Source organism: Phycodurus eques, chromosome 10 (genome assembly GCF_024500275.1).
Source record: "Phycodurus eques isolate BA_2022a chromosome 10, UOR_Pequ_1.1, whole genome shotgun sequence".
In the NCBI taxonomy this organism is placed as follows: Eukaryota; Metazoa; Chordata; class Actinopteri; order Syngnathiformes; family Syngnathidae; genus Phycodurus; species Phycodurus eques.
In genome coordinates, this window is record NC_084534.1 from 4,379,242 (window position 1) to 4,396,991 (window position 17,750).

At 41.9% G+C, this 17,750-nt stretch overlaps 1 protein-coding gene across 3 annotated transcripts in view; it reads right to left on the reverse strand.

Annotated features, from left to right (window-relative positions):
- LOC133408976 (contactin-4-like) overlaps positions 1-17,750 on the reverse strand; it is a 227,005-nt gene that overhangs the window by 11,721 nt on the left and 197,534 nt on the right. For 2 of the 3 annotated variants that reach the window (XM_061688419.1, XM_061688417.1), the window contains 4 exons: positions 9,049-9,224; positions 1,872-1,992; positions 1,284-1,442; positions 555-704 (listed from right to left, as the gene is read on the reverse strand). In XM_061688419.1, the coding sequence (XP_061544403.1) occupies positions 555-704; positions 1,284-1,442; positions 1,872-1,992; positions 9,049-9,224 (606 nt within the window). The remainder of the gene's footprint in view (positions 1-554; positions 705-1,283; positions 1,443-1,871; positions 1,993-9,048; positions 9,225-17,750) is intronic. The other variant, XM_061688418.1, reaches the window with a different exon arrangement.

Below are 17,750 nucleotides of genomic sequence, written 5' to 3' on the forward strand. Positions count from 1 at the left end.
CGATTGGCTGGCAACCAGTTCAGGGTGTACCCCGCCTCCTGCCCGATGACAGCTGGGATAGGCTCCAGCACGCCCGCGACCCTAGTGAGGAGAAGCGGCTCAGAAAATGGATGGATGGATATACAAAAATTCAATGGATTTTGGTTTCTTCTGATAAATTTGGATGTGCGAGTATAGAATTTTTATTAAAAAAATAAGAAGGTTAATTAAATAAATTTGTATGTGTGTGTCTTTTTATATACAGTAATACCAAATAACACATTAAACTTGGGCCAGCTGCTTGAAAGACATCTACTGTATGAACCATCACACAAGCACTGACCAAGTTTTGGACCATATTTGGGGGTTCAGTATCTATGCTACATACGATACTATACTACTTTCTACAACACTTTGACAGTACTAAAGGGGGATCTGGGAGTCAATCCAGTTTCAATGACTTTGTCTTTGACTTTAACAAAAAGACAGTTGATGAATAGAGTAGGGAACCAACACTCAGGAAGTATTTTGAGGAGAACAAAAAAAGAGGGACTGGGAGTTAGTTTCTTACGTACAGGTCCCCTTTGTCTTGGTCTGTTTGGATGGCTTGCTGGGCTCTCCAGTCCCAATAGTGTTGCTCGCCAGGACTCGAAACTCATAGTCCACCCAAGGGCTCAGTTCTATTACAGTAGCTGTCAGACGGTGGCCCCCTACCATTTCAGGAACTGCAATATAACAAATGCTCCCTTTAGTATCAAGAAAACTTTGTGTAAATGTATGAGTACATCAGCTTCAAAATATGTTGACAGGTCCACAGCATGTAGCTAACAGCATGTAGCTAACATAGGTCAGGAATAATCCCTCACAAGTACTGCTGTATACTGCACATTGCATTCCAACAAGTAAGGAAACTGTGAAACAACATAATTAATGATGCTGATCCTAATTTGGGTGAAATTGGGTAAATTGGGTGAAACACAATACAGTATACACTGCACTATTCCAGCCAGGCATGGGTACTAAGAGTGCCATTAAAGAGGATATGGGATGGAAAACAATATCCATCAGTGCTATCATTTAATGTCACTTGACAGTATCTGCACGAGCTACTGTATATCATCAGGTTGTGATTCATGTTTCCCAGGAGTCTGATAAAATGGCAGCCAATGGTCACGCTACAATAGAGCCCCACTTGGACATGGGGTAAAAATTACAATCTACTATATTCTCACCAGAGAGGCAGAGTAAAGAGCAGCCCCCTCTGTGAGATTGGAAGCAGCCACGGCTGGTTGGAGAGCGCTTACCTGTGGAGACAGCCTGCCACCCGAGGGAAAACGGTGTCCTGGCCTGGATGGTATATGCAGTAATTGGACTGTGATTATCAGCACCAGGCCTCCAGGATAGAATCGCTGTGGTATCTGTGATTTCTTCTACTTGGATCCTGGTAGGGGAGCCTGGGGGACCTGGAGATGGCATAACCAGGCGTGAGCGACGAGGGAGAGGATAGATGGAATGGGGGAGAGGGAATGTAAATCAGGAAGAGACAGAGAGATGATGGAGAGAGTCACATTGTTTTTTTTTAGCACCTGCGGCCACTATAGAGAAGTTAATTTGCTCTGAAACCGTTGGGAGAAATGCTGTCTCATTTGGTGGTAAAAATGTTTCAACCTTGAAGAATAAATTACTATTTGGTATTTCTTTTGACTACATTTTTTTCATTTCATTTGTGAGGCATAGATGAGCACAGCAAACATGACCCACTAAGTGTCTTCCACTTTCTTCAGCTGTGGATGAATAATTAAACAAAAGCGTCTGAGACATGTTGACAAGGCACTATTTTGAATATTCTTAGAGAGAGTGAAGGTGGAGGGGATACTTTTAGTTCTGCTTACCTCTGACAACCAAGTCAACAGCAACAGAGATACTGTCCACCTTCGTCTGCACGGCACATGTGTACTTCCCAGCATGCCTAAGCTGGATGTTTCGAATCATAATGTCTCCTGCTGAATGCTGCTGCCATTCCAATAAAAATCACACACAGACACATTTACACACATGGTAAACCTCTTTACTATGCTGCAAATTCTACAATTCAGCCACATGGGAGCAGAAACCTCATTTTAATTTTTGACTAGAAAAATAAATATGTAATTCCTCTAACAACCTTTTTTCTCCGCCAGTTTTCTACAAGGATCCACTCTATACAGTATTTGTCCTGTGACTTTAATTACACAAAACATACAAGCACAAACAGCTTGTGCCTGATCCCAATATAGGTCTGCCTCAGATACCAGGAGCAGTTATGTCTTTAAGGGAGCCATTCCCACCTTTTCATAATTACAGAGTGGAGCAGAGCAGGTCCGGTAATAAATTGGACACAGTTGGACAGCTGTGGCACAATGACAGCAACAATTCAGGGAAGTTGTTTTTTCGGTGTACTGTTCATGTCCTGCAATCTCTCAGCACCACAGCCCTGCACTATATATTTATTTTAAACTATAATAGCTGAATAATAAGAGAGAATTGATCGGTTAATTCACCAAGTTTCCTTTTCTTATTTATTCCTACTGTTTTTCTCTCAGCACCACAAACCTGCACTATATATTTATTTTAAACTATAATAGCTGAATAACAAGAGAGAATTGATCGGTTCATTTGCCAAGTTTCCTTTTCTCCTTTAGTCCTACAGTTTTTAAAATAAGGTTTAAAAAAATAAGCCAGTATACCACATTTGCGCAATATGTGCTGCATACACACCCTCTCAAACATATTGTGAGTCTGGATGGAGGATGGGTATGTACATTTCCATCCATCCATTTTCTTTACCGCTTCTCCTCAATAGGGTCGCAGGCGTGCTGGAGCCTATCCCAGCTATCTTCGGGCAGGAGGCGGGGTACACCCTGAACCGGTCGCCAGCCAATCACAGGGCACTTAGAAACAAACAACCATTCGCACTCATATTCACACCTACGGGGAATTTAGAGTCTTCAATGAACCAACCACGCATGTTTTTGGGATGTGGGAGGAAACCGGAGTGCCCGGAGAAAACCCAACCAGGCACAGGGAGAACAGGCAAACTCCACACAGGCGGGGCCGGGATTTGAACCCCGGTCCCCAGAACTGTGAGGCAGATGTGCTAACCAGTCGTCCACCATGTTGGCATGTTTAGAATTAAAGCAGATTTAATAATTTTAATTGAAACCACTTTTTGTCATAGTCTTGAAAACTGTCAGATTGACGCGACAGTAGTACACGAGCACAATGATCTGTAAAAAAATAAAATAATAATAATAATCTGCCCTCTTTGGCCCCATCTTGTAGCTCTCATGTGACTTTTAAGAAACCACTGAGCCCAAAGAAATACAACCTTTCAGAGAAAGAAGGCGTGACCATGTGTCAATCATTTTCATATTTATATCAGTGGCAGTTGTAGCCCATAGGTGGTGCTGTGGTGGTGCCCGAGAACTGTGAGACAGATGTGCTAACCATTCCTTCACTTTGACGGATGGTATGAAAATTACACTGGGGGAAGAAACTAATTATAGTGTTTAGGGATGAAGGAGATGGCAATTACAGCCGGTTGCATTGCATCTGTTTGTTGTTTGTGGTGTGTTGTTTTTTGTCAGTTTACATACAATACATTTAGTTTTTTAGAAAATAATTTTGCACCATCAACATTTTGGCCTGCACCTGAGAACATACGTACATTTGTTGCGCTGTTACAGTAAGTCACACACAGAAAGAGGTGCTCTTATCACTTGCTCAAGAAGATGCTTTAATAGCCAATTATCAGGAAGGTGATGGTGTTGAATAGATCCTTGCGTAGGTCCTTGCGCCGGATGAGGTGCAGTCCCATGTTGACTGCATCATCCACAGACCTGTTTGTTTGTTAGGAAAAAACTGTAGGGGATCCAGCAGGGGTCCTGTGACGTTCTTGAGGTGGTCCAGCCAATGCGTTCAAAGGACTTCATGACCACAGATTGCAAGGCGACAGGCCTGTAGTCATTTAGTCCTGAAATTGCAGGTTTCTTTGGTTCCAGTTCCAAAGTTCTATTGAAGAGCTGTGTGAAACCTGGAGCAAGCTGGTCTGAGCAGACTTTCCAGCGGGAGGGTGACACACTGTCAGGCCTGCAGTTTGTTGATCGTTCATTGTTTAAAGACACGTTTCACGCTGTTCGTAAATGGTCAATGCATAATGGGGAGTCAGAGGTATGACGGTGGTTGTCGGTGGTGCGGCTGGGTGGGGGTGGGGTGTAAAAGTGTCCCTTTTCAAATATGCAGTAGAAGGTATTCAAGTCTTCAGCCGGTCCTTTATTGTTCTCCGCTTGGGGGAGATGATCGCTTGTAGCTGGTTAGCGATTGTAATCCTCGCCAAACTGATGCAGAGTTGTTAGCAGCAAACTGTTTTTCCAGCTTGTCTGCATAATTTCTCTTGGCAATGTTGATTTCTTTTGTCTGTTGGCTTGTGGCCTGATTGTACAGGGCCCTGTCCTCACTCCGATAGTCCTCCTCTTTCGCCTGGAGAAGTTGGCGAAGTTTGGCAGTGAACCACAGCTTGTTGTTATTGAACATGTAAATGTCTTTTTTGGTAAACACACACACACACACAAACATGTCTTCACAGAAGTCGAAGTAGGATGTAACTGTGTCCGTATATTCATCTAAGATGCCAGTTAAAGTTTCAAAGACACTCCAATCTGAATAGTCTCAACAGTCTTGAAGTTCCATCTTGGCTCCATTTCTTCACTTTCTAAATTTAAGTTTGTGCATGTAAATTGGTATTAAATCAATAACCTGTGATTTTTGGTGCCCTACACTGCTAGAATTCAGCATGACAACAAAGCGGTCCGTCGCTTTAATATGACGTAGGCTGTGCCAAGTCCAACTGTCCCCGTCTACACCTCTCCCAACGCCTCGCGGGTGAATATATACCAACGTAGTGTATAATAGAGTTGTTGAAACCCATAAGGGAAATAAAATGAGCGAGAGAAACTGTCAATACTTCAATACCCAACATACATATATGTTCTATAACCACTGCGGTGGTGTCTTTTTTTCCTCTTTTCCCATCTTGATCATGCTTTTTGTGTCAGTTATATATATATTATTTATTTATATATATAAATAAATTATAATCAAATGGATAAAAATTCTCGAAAACCATGTTGCTGGGTCACTAGGAAGTTACCTTACGCACACATTAAAATAAATGAGATAACGATCAAACAGCAATAAAAACAGACCACTCAGGACGAGACCACGTGACCACCCACACAGCTGCTGGCAGGCAATGGCTCCTCGAAAAGAGGTAAATGTTGTTCATTTGCGGCAATTTTTATTATTGTTTTTGTTTATACAGCAATTATTGTATGATTATTTTCTGCTACAGAAACGCAAAATAATATTTTCAGTGAGCTTTTTACAAATGTGCTCTGCCCATACAGCTCGGCATAATGCCTCATTTCCATGCCGTCATTTCCAGTACGTCACTTGCGGTGCACCACTAACTGGGCCAGCGCGGGAATGTATACGGTAGACACTAAATAAATAAAAAATAAAAAATCAGATATTGAAAAATACAGCAAGATGTTAGAGGAGCTGACAGGCTTAATCAGCATTGTATCATCTCCTCTAGTAGTGGCTCGATGACAATTTTTTTTAAATAAAAAGGAGTTGGGGATTGCAGGTTTAAGTGAGTTACACAGTGATCAGAAGAGCCCGAAGCTGCACGGGGAACAACACGGTACGATGTGTCGCTTGTTTTTAGGGATTTTTGTGGTTGAGTTGTTTTACTGTATTTACAAACATCAAAACACAATAGACAACAGACCACCTTATAACTGAAGGCACAGCAAGCATACATATAGAGCAGTGATTTCCAACCTTTATGGAGCCAAGGCACATATTTTACAATTGAAAAATCTTACGGAACACCAACAAACAAAAATGTCACAAAGAGTGGATACATTAATGACTGTATGTACTTCCTGCCATCTAATAGAAGAGCATTTATCTGTTCTGTCTGCCACTATGCCTCACTGGCATAAATAGATGAATAAAGATACATTATTTCTTGTAAATAAATATTTTTTTGAGCAATTAAGTAAAACCTGAAGAGCACTTAGCACACTAATGTCACTAATGTACACTGGTTGAGAATCGCTGATGAATAATGTTAATTAATATGCTTAAAAAAACAGTGGCAAAAATAAGAACAGAAATCAATCCAAACAAAAATATGAACTAGGCACTAAAATAAAAACAGTTCAATAGAGTAAAAACAGTAAAACCCGTAAAACCAATACACCGAGTAAAAATAATAAAATATCAGATAATAGTGATCACATCGCTCCATGAAACAAGATTTCGGAAGGATCACAATGATGCAAATGCTGCCATTATGGCTAGTGGTTGACATTACATAAAAGGAATTGGAACAAACAGAGATAGAAGCAGTTCTGCATATGGCAAACTTTTCATGACTCAGCAATGACGTTTTCTATAGAACGGAGTTAATGGGAAAAATATATTAGGGAATTAGATATATAATTAGCATAATTTATCCTGGCGGTACGGTGGACGACTGGTTAGCACATCTGCCTCACAGTTCTGAGGATACGGGTTAAAGTCCGGCCCCGTCTGTGTGGAGTTTGCATGTTCTCCCTGTGCCTCTGTGGGTTTTCTCCGGATACTCCGGTTTCCTCCCACATCCCAATAACACACATGCTAGGTTAATTGAAGAATCTAAATTGCCCGTAGGTGTCAATGTGAGTACGAATGGTTGTTTGTTTGTATGTACCCTGCGATTGTTTGGCGACCAGTTCCGGGTGTATCCCGCCTCTCGCCTGAATATAGCTGGGATAGGCTCCAGCATGCCCGCGACCCTAGTGAAGATAAGCGGTACGGAAGATGAATGATTGAATGAACAATTTATCCTGGATCCTATAATGATGCTATAGTATCTGAACTTAGCTAGGGTATTAATTTTGCTTGTGACTTTTTACTTTTACTCCCTATATTTGAAAACAGATATCTGCACTTTCTACTCCTTACATTGTCAAAATAGGCTTGTGACTTGTGCAATGACGCTACAACGTAAAGACAAAAATTGAGAGAGGTCATTCAACCACAGTTTGATTGAAATCTTGGGATCTTATAAGGGGGAAAAAACAGGGACTGAAGCGACATGGAAGAACATGAACCAGGGAGCAGTAACAAGGATGACACAACAGATTCAGAGAAGCACAATATTCCCCATCCATGGCATTATTTAAGAGACTTGTTTGAGGTTGTCGGCTACAACTATGATTTGTGGTGAATACATTGTGTCTTGTGCCAGCGTAAAAACCACCAGCTTCTGGCATTCAAAAATCTCAGTTTAATATATATAAAAAAACACACATGAAATTAATGTGTATTTTTCAGTTGTTATCATCCATCCATCCATTTTCTGAGCCACTACTCCTCACTAGGGTCACGGGCATGCTGGAGCCTATCCCAGCTGTCATCAGGCAGGAGGCAGGGTACACCCTGAACTGGTTGCCAGCCAATCGCAGGGCACATAGAAACAAACAACCATTCGCACTCACAGTCATGCCTACGGGCAATTTAGAGTCTCCAATTAATGCATGTTTTTGGGATGTGGGAGGAAACCGGAGTGCCCGGAGAAAACCCACGCAGGCACGGGGAGAACATGCAAACTCCACACAGACGGGGCCGGGGATTGAACGCGGCTTCTCAGAACTGTGAGGCTGACCCTCTAACCAGTCGGGCCACCGTGCCGCCAGTTGTTATCATTAGCTAATTTATTTATTGAGTTAGCAAAGATATGGGAAAGCATTGTTTTATACCATAAAAGTCGAGTCAACGCCAGCTAGCTCTAAAAGAACAGCAAGCAACGTAAATTTTTTACCCCCTTATCGGCAATATATAAGGTAAGATAAGAGAGAACCCATTTTGTGTCCAGATAAGTTTTGTTTTTTTCTTGTGCCATCAAAATGGGAATTGTATATGATTAACAGTAAAAATTAATTTAGCATGAGTGTCTGTAATACTAATACTTGTAATACTGTGTGCTACTTTTATTAAAGTAGCACACATAATTTTAATTAGTACTTCTACTTTTACCAGAGTATCTGTACCTCTACTTAACTAGACAGTCTGAGTGTAATATTTCCACGACTTTTGAGTTTGTATATACAGTATATAGAATGTGTCAATGAATATAACAGAGTACAGGAATAGAATACGACTCCAAAACATTTCAGATCATGTTTATGTGGGTGACTGTTCATTGCGCAAACATGCGTTGGTCACGTGGTGGGCATATGGAACGGACTGTTGAACCGGTGCTTTATCACATTGCTGCATCTGGCTAACTTAAGATGAAGATGTGATAAAAGTGATAACTACAAAAGTGTGCAGGCAATAACTGCAGATAAGAAACTGAGCACATGTGCATGCAAGGATTTCCCTCTGCCTGTCCTCGTCATCTACAGGTGTGCCAGGCAAAGATTCCCAAAGGTTCTTGCACACACTACGGTATATTGTTTCCAAAAGGGTGATGCTATGTAAGGAGGGATAAACTGTCTGGCGACATAAATATATTGTAAAGTCAAGTTTATCTGCATCCTTATATGATATGTAGATTGTGCGGAGAGTTGAATAGATGGGTGTTAAAATTGCAAATGTATTCAATAAACGTATAGAATAAGAACAAGAATACAATAAATGTATTCTTGGGTCTGTTTAATAATGACCCCTCTCATTGGTGATCACCTGGGTATATGTAGAGGTTTCAAAATGTTTGGGGAGGACAGAGTTGGTTGGATGTTGGTGTGGTTGCATGTTGCATTAAAATAATTGCTGTTCCTGCAAGACATTTTCCTGCTCTTTTGGCTGCATTGTTCCCGGCAAACCTTGGCTGTTCCAGCCAAGTTGTCAAGTTAATTTGGTATTGAACACAAACTAGTCCTTTTTTAGTATAGTGTCATGGTGTGAGTTACCATTCATATCACAGTTGACTCAATACATTTTATAGTAATTATAAAATGTCCCATCTTAACTTACACCGCCGACTTTCTCAAAATATCCCCCATGGCTGCCAAAGTGGATGAGCTGCTCATTGAAGAACCAGGTGAACATGAGCTCCAATGAGGGATCGTGGCTCACTTGACAAGGTAGGACCACACTCTCCCCCACAGTAACATCCAGGGTTGCAGGCAGAGTGGTGATGATAGTGGGCTCTGGAATAAATAATAACAACATAGCAGTTACATCGAAGACACTACTTTTATAAGTAATGAATATTATTTATGACAGAAAGAGAATATGGTTTTGCCAAAAGCTATGCTTTCCATCATCTATATGAATGTGTTAGACATTTAATAGAGAGACATAAGGGACTGAGCACATAGCACAGCAAGTAGCTTACAAAGCTACAATAGCTAGTATTTGTTTTAGCCTGAGCTTATGTCTGCTGGGAGTTTGAGATGTGTCTCTCCTGCATTCTAAGTAGTCACAATGAGTCACTGTCAACTCAGCCTTTAGCCTGGAACTCCTCTCGATACTCCCAAAGCACACTGCAAGAAAAACAGTAAACACCAGCGAACACTTCTTTGAGCAGTTGCTGTTCTCTTCTGACACCTGCAGTGCAACGCAGTGGCATCACCAAGGAATAAGGCAAGTGTCCTCTATCTGCACTTAGGCACATGTGGCACAGGGGGAGGGTGAAGGACATGAGAGACCAGATGAGATAGCTTTGTTCATCAAATGAACAACAACCTTCTCCCTCTGGGGTGTGCTGCGATTACTTTAAATTGCCACTCACTCTGCACATAAGACCCAACTAAGCTTATCAAATGATACTTGGAAAGGTATATATTAGAAAGTGCAGGAAAAGCATAGCCTTCATCAACAATGAATCCAAATGCACAGACAAATTCAATACACACTGATGATTAATGAATCACTATTTCCAATATCACTGAACAAATATATTTGCTGTCAGAGAAAAGTGTTGACCAGTATTGAACAGTAAGCTGTTTAAGCTGTTTGTACAAAAGCATAAGAATAAAGCGTTGCCAGACCTCAACAAGTCTGTATTATTTTGGACCAACACCCCAGTCTCACATGCCCCACTGCATGAAGTGTGTCAGCTTTGTATTGTATGTAGAATTAAGTGTGTGTGTGTGTGTGTGTGTGTCTGTATATATATATATTAGACTTGCCAAGTCAATCACCGGACCTTAACCCAATAGAGCATGCATTTTACCTCCTGAAGAGGAGACTGATGGGAGAAACTCCCAGAAAAAAACAAGACCTGAAAGAGGCTGCAGTAAAGGCCTGGAAAAGCATTTCAAATGAAGAAAGCAACAGTTTGGTGAAGTCACTGGGTCACAGGCTTCTTGCAGTTATTACAAGTAAGGGTTAAGCCACCAAATATTAAATGTTATTCACGTTAAGTTAATTTAATAATGTCTGTTCCAATACTTTTGCTCACTTAAAAAGTGTGTGGTTTCAAACAAAAGGTGCTCTGTCCTGAGTTGTTTAACACATCTAGATGTCAATACCATGAAGTCTCATATTCTCATATTCATCCTTTAATCTGGAACCCAAATGTCTTCAAGTATACAACAAAAGCAAAGGAATTGACTTTGGCGTTCCAATACATTTGGAGGGGAGATACATATATATATATATATATATATACACACACACACACACACACACATTTTATGAATCCAGCTCACAAAGCGATAGTGTAGAAACAAAAGAAAACCCTCAGGAAGAATCTGCAGGGACACATTTACTGTTAGGAATAACTCCTCTACCTCCCCAACTCGGTAACATGCTATAAACCTTTATTTGCTTTTTTATCTCTCCAGTGGGGTTGTTGCATCTTCCTCTTCTCTCACATCAACTGCTGTCCTCGCAGTTTGCGTAGCCTGATCTCTATAAGCAGCTCCAGGGATTTACTGTGACAGATGAGGGGAATGGGTTCCCTTATTACGCTCCTGTCATCATTTCTGACAGATTATATGGAAAGCGAGGTTGGTTACATGGTCACAGAGTGGGATTTTAAGCATATTTTGATTGATTTCTGTCATGTGTAATGCCTTGTTGCCCTTTGTCACTACAAATGAAAGGACAGTAACCTGTGTGGTTAGCTGGGTTAATTAGAGACACTGACACCATTTGAGTGACTCCTCGTATGTGGATTACGCCAGTCTCTCATTATTCCAATATAAATTAGACGTACCCCTGCCATTCTTTTTATCACCTGTAAAACGCCACAACATTCATTGTACTGTAGCGTAATTAACCAAAATACTGTAACTAAACATGCTAACTGAAATGTCAGTTGTTCTGTCTCATTATTCTCAACTTCCATTTTTAAGCAACAATACAAAAATTTGTAAAATGTATTAATTCTTTATCTTTACTGCCCAGACCGCGGTCTTTCATTGAGAAGAATGTCCACAAATCCTTGTTGCAAGTGTCAAACTTTTAGGTTACCACAAAAAGCTATTGCCCATTTTTTACCTATTTCCTGGCATCTTGAAGATACCTCCGCAATATAAATAGTCAATCCTTGAAGCAAAATTTCCTTGACACAGGGGAGAGAGTCATTTTGATGCAATCAAGTGGAACAACTGGGGGGCTTGTTCAAGGGCACCTCAGTGGTACGCCATTAAGCATCTCTCCAGCAACCAGACCAGCTTCCAAATTCTTTAGTGTGAAAGAGTGTATTGGTCTCAATGTTTTGTGCCCAGATCAGGTCTGACCACCCAGTCCCCATGCCAGGTCCTTATGGAAAAAACATCACTGCCCGTATGGAACTTTCACTCATTATCTCTGATTAAATCAGCAAACTGAATTATAGTGTTAATAAATAAACAATTGACAAATTGAAAAAGTGACTTTCAAGCAGGGGCCTGAAGAGTTTAGCTAATACTGACTGTAATTTAGAACTCTTCATAATTCTCTAAACCTCAGTTAAGGCCCAGTTCCAGTTGAAGAAAAAACTTCCACCACCATGCTTCACATGGGAATGCTGTTCTTTAAATGATGAACAGTGCTGGTTTTGCACCAAACATACCTTTTGGTATTATGGCCAAAAAGTTCAACCTTGGTTTCATCAGACCATAACAAAATCTCCCAACACATCCACTGAAGGAGTGCACTGCCTACCAGTGTAGCTGGTTGCTTGAAAGGTCCAAGAAGACGCAGCTCAGCCGAGCAGCATGCAGTTTGACAAAACAGGAGTCATGCTCAAAGAACAGTTCCTGGATCAAGCCGCTTCAACGGTCGTCGCCCAGAGGGAGAGGGCACGTGTTTTAACCGGATGCTGCAGCCTGTTCAAAACTCCAGCATTTCATCCGGACTCTTTCTGTATTCATCGATCCCAGACAAAAATGCAGCTTGTTTTCTGAGAGTGAGTTCTCATCGCATTATCAGCATCACGCATGAATGCATTAGAATTTGGAAAGAGTTATGAATTTAACATTAGCAGGAAATTTACCCTTTTTATTTGAGCTGCTTTCTGATACCAACCGCCATACCGTTTTCCTTTTTTGTTACATCTCATAAGTCGTGCCCTGTATCTTTCATTACCCATATACACTGTACTGTCCCATTGTCATATTCACTCATTTACTCCTTCCGATTTATGCTACACTATGCTACACAAACCTTTTTTTCCATCAAAATCTGTTTCAATTGCAGTTTGTAAGCAAACAGTTTGCAAAAATAATTTACTTAAAAAAAAATAGCAATATTGTAAAAAATATTTAAAAAATAAAATGGAATAGAAGAGTGACTATACTATATATATATATATATATATATATATATATATATATATATATATATATATATATATATATATACTAAAACTATACAAGTATGTGCCCTGCGATTGACCCAGTTCAGGGTGTAGTCCGCCTTTCGCCCGAAGTCAGCTGGGATAGGCTCCAGCGCCCTGCAACCTTGAACAGGATGAGCGGTATTGAGAATGGATGGATGGATGGACTATACAGGTGTGTATACAGCGACTGAAATAAGTATTTAACACGTCACCATTTTTCTCACTAAATATACTTCCAAAGGTGCTATTGATCTAAACATTTCAACAGATGTTGGGAACAACCCAAGTAATCCATACAAACAAAGAAAGTTGAACAAATAAGCTCATAAATGAAGTTGTGTGTAAAAATGTGAAATGACACAGGGAAAACATATTGAACACATGAAGAAAGGGAGGTGCAAAAAGGCATGGAAAGCCAAGACAACACCTAAAATCTATAAATAATCAAACACAATCCAGCCCCTTGTCAGTGCAAATGAATATCAGATGGTTCAGTCCTAATTGATGGCCTACAAAAAGGTCTCATTGCCAAGGTGTGAGTCAAGATATATCTCATGATGGGTAAGAGCACAGAGCTTCCTCAATCATATCACCATAAAAATGCCTTGATCAAGTGCTCCTCGCAAGATTTCTGACAGAGGAGTGCAAATAGGCGGCACGTTGGCCGACTGGTTAGAGCGTCAGCCTCACAGTTCTGAGGAGCGCGGTTCAATCCCCGGTCCCGCCTGTGTGGAGTTTGCATGTTCTCCCTGTGCCTGCATGGGTTTTCTCCGGGCACTCCGGTTTCCTCCCACATCCCAAAAACATGCATTAATTGGGGACTCTAAATTGCCCGCCTCCTGCCCGATGATAGCTGGGATAGACTCCAGCACGCCCGCGACCCTAGTGAGGAGAAGCGGCTCAGAAAATTGATGGATGGATGGAGTGCAAATAATAATCAGAAGAATTGTCCAAGAGCCAAGGGCCACCTGTGGAGAGCTTTAAAAAGACCTGAAACTTTCATGTACAGTTGTCACAAGGAAATTAGTGAGTAATGCACTTCACCACCATGGCCTGTATGCACACTCATCATCCCAGACCCCATTGCTTAAAAAAAAAAAACATGTCAAAGCTCATGTAAAGTTTTCTGAACAACTTTTGAATAAGCCAGTTAAATACTGGGAGAATATAGTCTGGTCGGATGAGAGCAAAATTGAACTCTTTGGATGCCGTAATGCACACGACGTTTGGAGGAGAAATGGAACTGCACAACACCAAACCAACAGGGAAAAAATAAAGCTGCTAGAATTGCCCAGCCAATCACCTGACTTTAATCCAATCGAAAATCTATGGAAAGAACTGAAACCCAAGGTCCATAAAAGAAGCCCACGGAACCTTCAAGATTTGAAGACTGCTCGTGTGGAAGAATGAGCCAAAATCACACCAGAGCAATGCATGTGACTAGTTTCTCCATACAGGAGGCATCTTGAACCTGTCATTGCAAACAAAGGCTTTTGTACAAAGTATTTAATAAGTACCAGTTGGCCTGTGTCATTTCACACTTTTACACATAACTTAATTTATGAGCTAATTTGTTCTACTTTCTTTATATGTATGGATTACTTGGGTTATTCCCAATATCTATTAAAATTTTTATGTCAATTACACCTTTGGAAATATATTTAGTGAGAAAAATGGTGATGTGGTCAATACTTATTTCAGCCGCTGTATAAGCAATGTATGTACAATGATAGACAAACACTAAACTAATTCAAAACAAACAATTATATATTTCCATGTTTTTGGTGAAGGCAACATTTAAAACATGACCATTTAATCACTAGCCTTTACCATCTTAATGCCTTTAGTTGAGAATGCTCTCCACTGAGCCACGTGGATACCAACATAGTGACTTCAAAATATTCTGCTGCAGCTCTCTTCCAAAGCAAGAGTTGCAAGGATCTGTTATGTAATGAATATTGCCTTTAGGCTATACAAGTGTACAAAAAGGTGAATTACGTATGATTCAGAATTTCACTGACCACTACATTGTAATTGCAATGGCTCAGGCCTGGTTAAATCTACAACCCCAATTCCAATGACGTTGTGTTAAACATAAATAAAATCAGAATGCAATGATTAGCAAATCATGTTCGACCTATATTTAATTGAATACACCACAAAGACAAGATATTTAATGTTCAAACTGATAAACTTTGTTGTTTTTAGCAAATAATCATTAACTTAGAATTTTATGGCTGCAAAAAGCTGGGACAGGGTCAAGTTTACCACTGTGTTACATCACATTTTCTTTTAACAACCTTCAATAAACGTTTGGGAACTGAGGACACTAGTTGTTGAAGCTTTGTAGGTGGAATTATTTCCCATTCTTGCTTTATGTACAGCTTTAGCTGCTCAACAGTCCGGGGTCCCCCTTGTCGTATTTTACGCGTCATACTGCGCCACACATTTTCAATGGGAGACAGGTCTGGACTGCAGGCAGGCCAGTCGAGTACTCGCCCTCTTTTACTACGAAGCCACGCTGTTGTAACACGTGCATAATGTGGTTTGATATTGTCTTGCTGAAATAAGCAGGGGCGTCAATGAAAAAGACATTGCTTGGATGGCAGCATATGTTTCTCCAAAACCTGCCCCATACCATCACATATGCTGGCTTTCGAACTTTGCATCCATAACAGTCCGGATGTGTCATGGGTGTGTGTTCCAGTGTTTGTCATCCCCCTGTTTCATACACACCTGCTACTGAGAGCATCTTCACCACCTGTGCCTCGTTTACCCGAATTACCCCTTGCACTTAACCTCGTGTCTCATTCTTTCTTGTCGCCAGTTCGTTGTACCGTGTCGTCGCGTTCCAGCATTCCTTGTTTCCACGTCAAAGACTCACAGTAATACTAGACCCTGTTCCGATTATCGACCTCGCCTTTTTGCCTCATGTTTTTGGATACTCTTGTCTTTTTTGGATTGCCTGCCTGTGGAATGACCTCTGCCCGTATATTAAACCTCTCTTTTTTGAAGCTGTCCATTTGTTTTGGAGTCGTGCATTTTTGGGTCCTATCCTCTGTTCCATTCATGACAGAACGAACTGACCATAACATGGACCCAGCAGACTCAGACCCGGTGCGCAAAGCCCTTCAAGCGCAGGGTCAACACCTCTCGAAGCAGGATGAGCAGCTTGCTTCCCTCCACCTTCATCAAGAGGGACTATCAGAACATCAGGACAATATGATGAGACAGGTTGCCTCACAGTTTGAATTTCGTATGAAAATTATTCAAAAGAAGGAACCAGTTGGCACAACACCCGATACCGCCACGGTGCCAACATTTCCATGTGAAGCAGTCACCATGCAGCCACCTGCTACCTCCGCTGCTGTCTGCCCACAGCTCTCTCGACCAGAGAGGTTCTCTGGAGATTCTGGGAACATTAAGCCGTTCATCACTCAGTGCGAACTCCACTTTGAGCTGCAGGCAGCTGCCTTCCCCACCGAGCGGGCAAAAATCGCTTTCGCTATTTCCCAGCTGACTGGTTGTGCGGAGGCGTGGGCCACTGCTGAATGGAGCCGCAATTCCGGGGCGTGTCATTCGTGGGCTTTTTTCATAAAGACTATGGAGCTAATTTTTCAGTTTTCCACACCAGATCGTGAGGCATCTCGCTCCCTTGTCACCTTACTACAAGGCAAGCGCAGGGTGTCAGATTACGCAATTGAGTTTCGGATTCTAGCAGCTGAGAGTCAGTGGAATAATAGGGCACTGCTCGATGCCTTTTTTCAAGGACTAAACCCCGTCGTCAAGGATAGTTTGGTCCCGCTAGACCTGCCGACCGACTTGGACACTCATCTCTCTCGCCATAAGGATCGACAAGAGGCTTTTGGATCGCGAGGTGGACGGAATTCGGCGGAGGGCTGCGTCACCGCGCACTTGGAGGACGAGCCTCAGTGACCAGCCAAACCAAGGCAGAGTCCCTATTTTCCGGTCTCAACCCACTGGCTAGCATCACCACGGATGAACCCATGCAACTGGGCAGGTTCCGTCTCACCCCTGAGGAACGTCAACGCCAGCTGAAGGAAGGGCGGTTTCTTCTACTGTGGGCAGTTGGGTCATTCCGTGAGCAACTGTCACGTCAAAGTTGCCGTCAAAGTGCAAGGGCACGGGAGAGGTGAGTCTGAATTTCATTAAGGAAGACCCTGCCCGGGTTCTTCCTAAAGTGACACTATGCTCTCCTGATCAAGAAATTCATCCACCTGTATTAATTGACTCTGGTTCTGACGCAAACTCAACTCCCTCCTCGTTAGACGTATGCACCTTAGAACCTTTCAAATAAAACGCCACCGCAACACCTATGCTGCAGACGGCAGTTTTATGGGCAAGCTCACTCACCGCACCCAAACACTCACATTGACATTTCCTGATTCTCACTCGGAACGCATTAGTTTTTATGTTTTTGACGCCATGAATCATGACCTTATTTTAGGGAACCCATGGTTGAAATTACATAACCCCCACATTGACTGGTCCTCTGGGCAGGTTATGTCATGGGGCAGCAATTGTGCCCAGAACTGTTTCAAGCCGCCATGTGATGTTCAGGGCTATGTTTCTAATGACAATCCACAGACCCCTTCTGGGGATCCTGATTTATCTCGAGTGTCCCTCTGTTACCAGGCTAATAAAGACGTTTTTTCCAAGTCCAAGGCCACATCCCTTCCACCCCACAGACCTTATGACTGTGCTGACTTGCTGCCTGGAACCACATCCCCACGAGGGAGGTTATTCTCTCTTTCAGGGCCGGAACACAAGGCTATGAAGGAGTAGGTGGATGAATCCCTGGCAGCCGGGATTATTCGCCCATCTTCATCCCCTGCGGGAGCCGGATTTTTCTTTGTGGACAAGAAGGACAAGACTCTGCGAC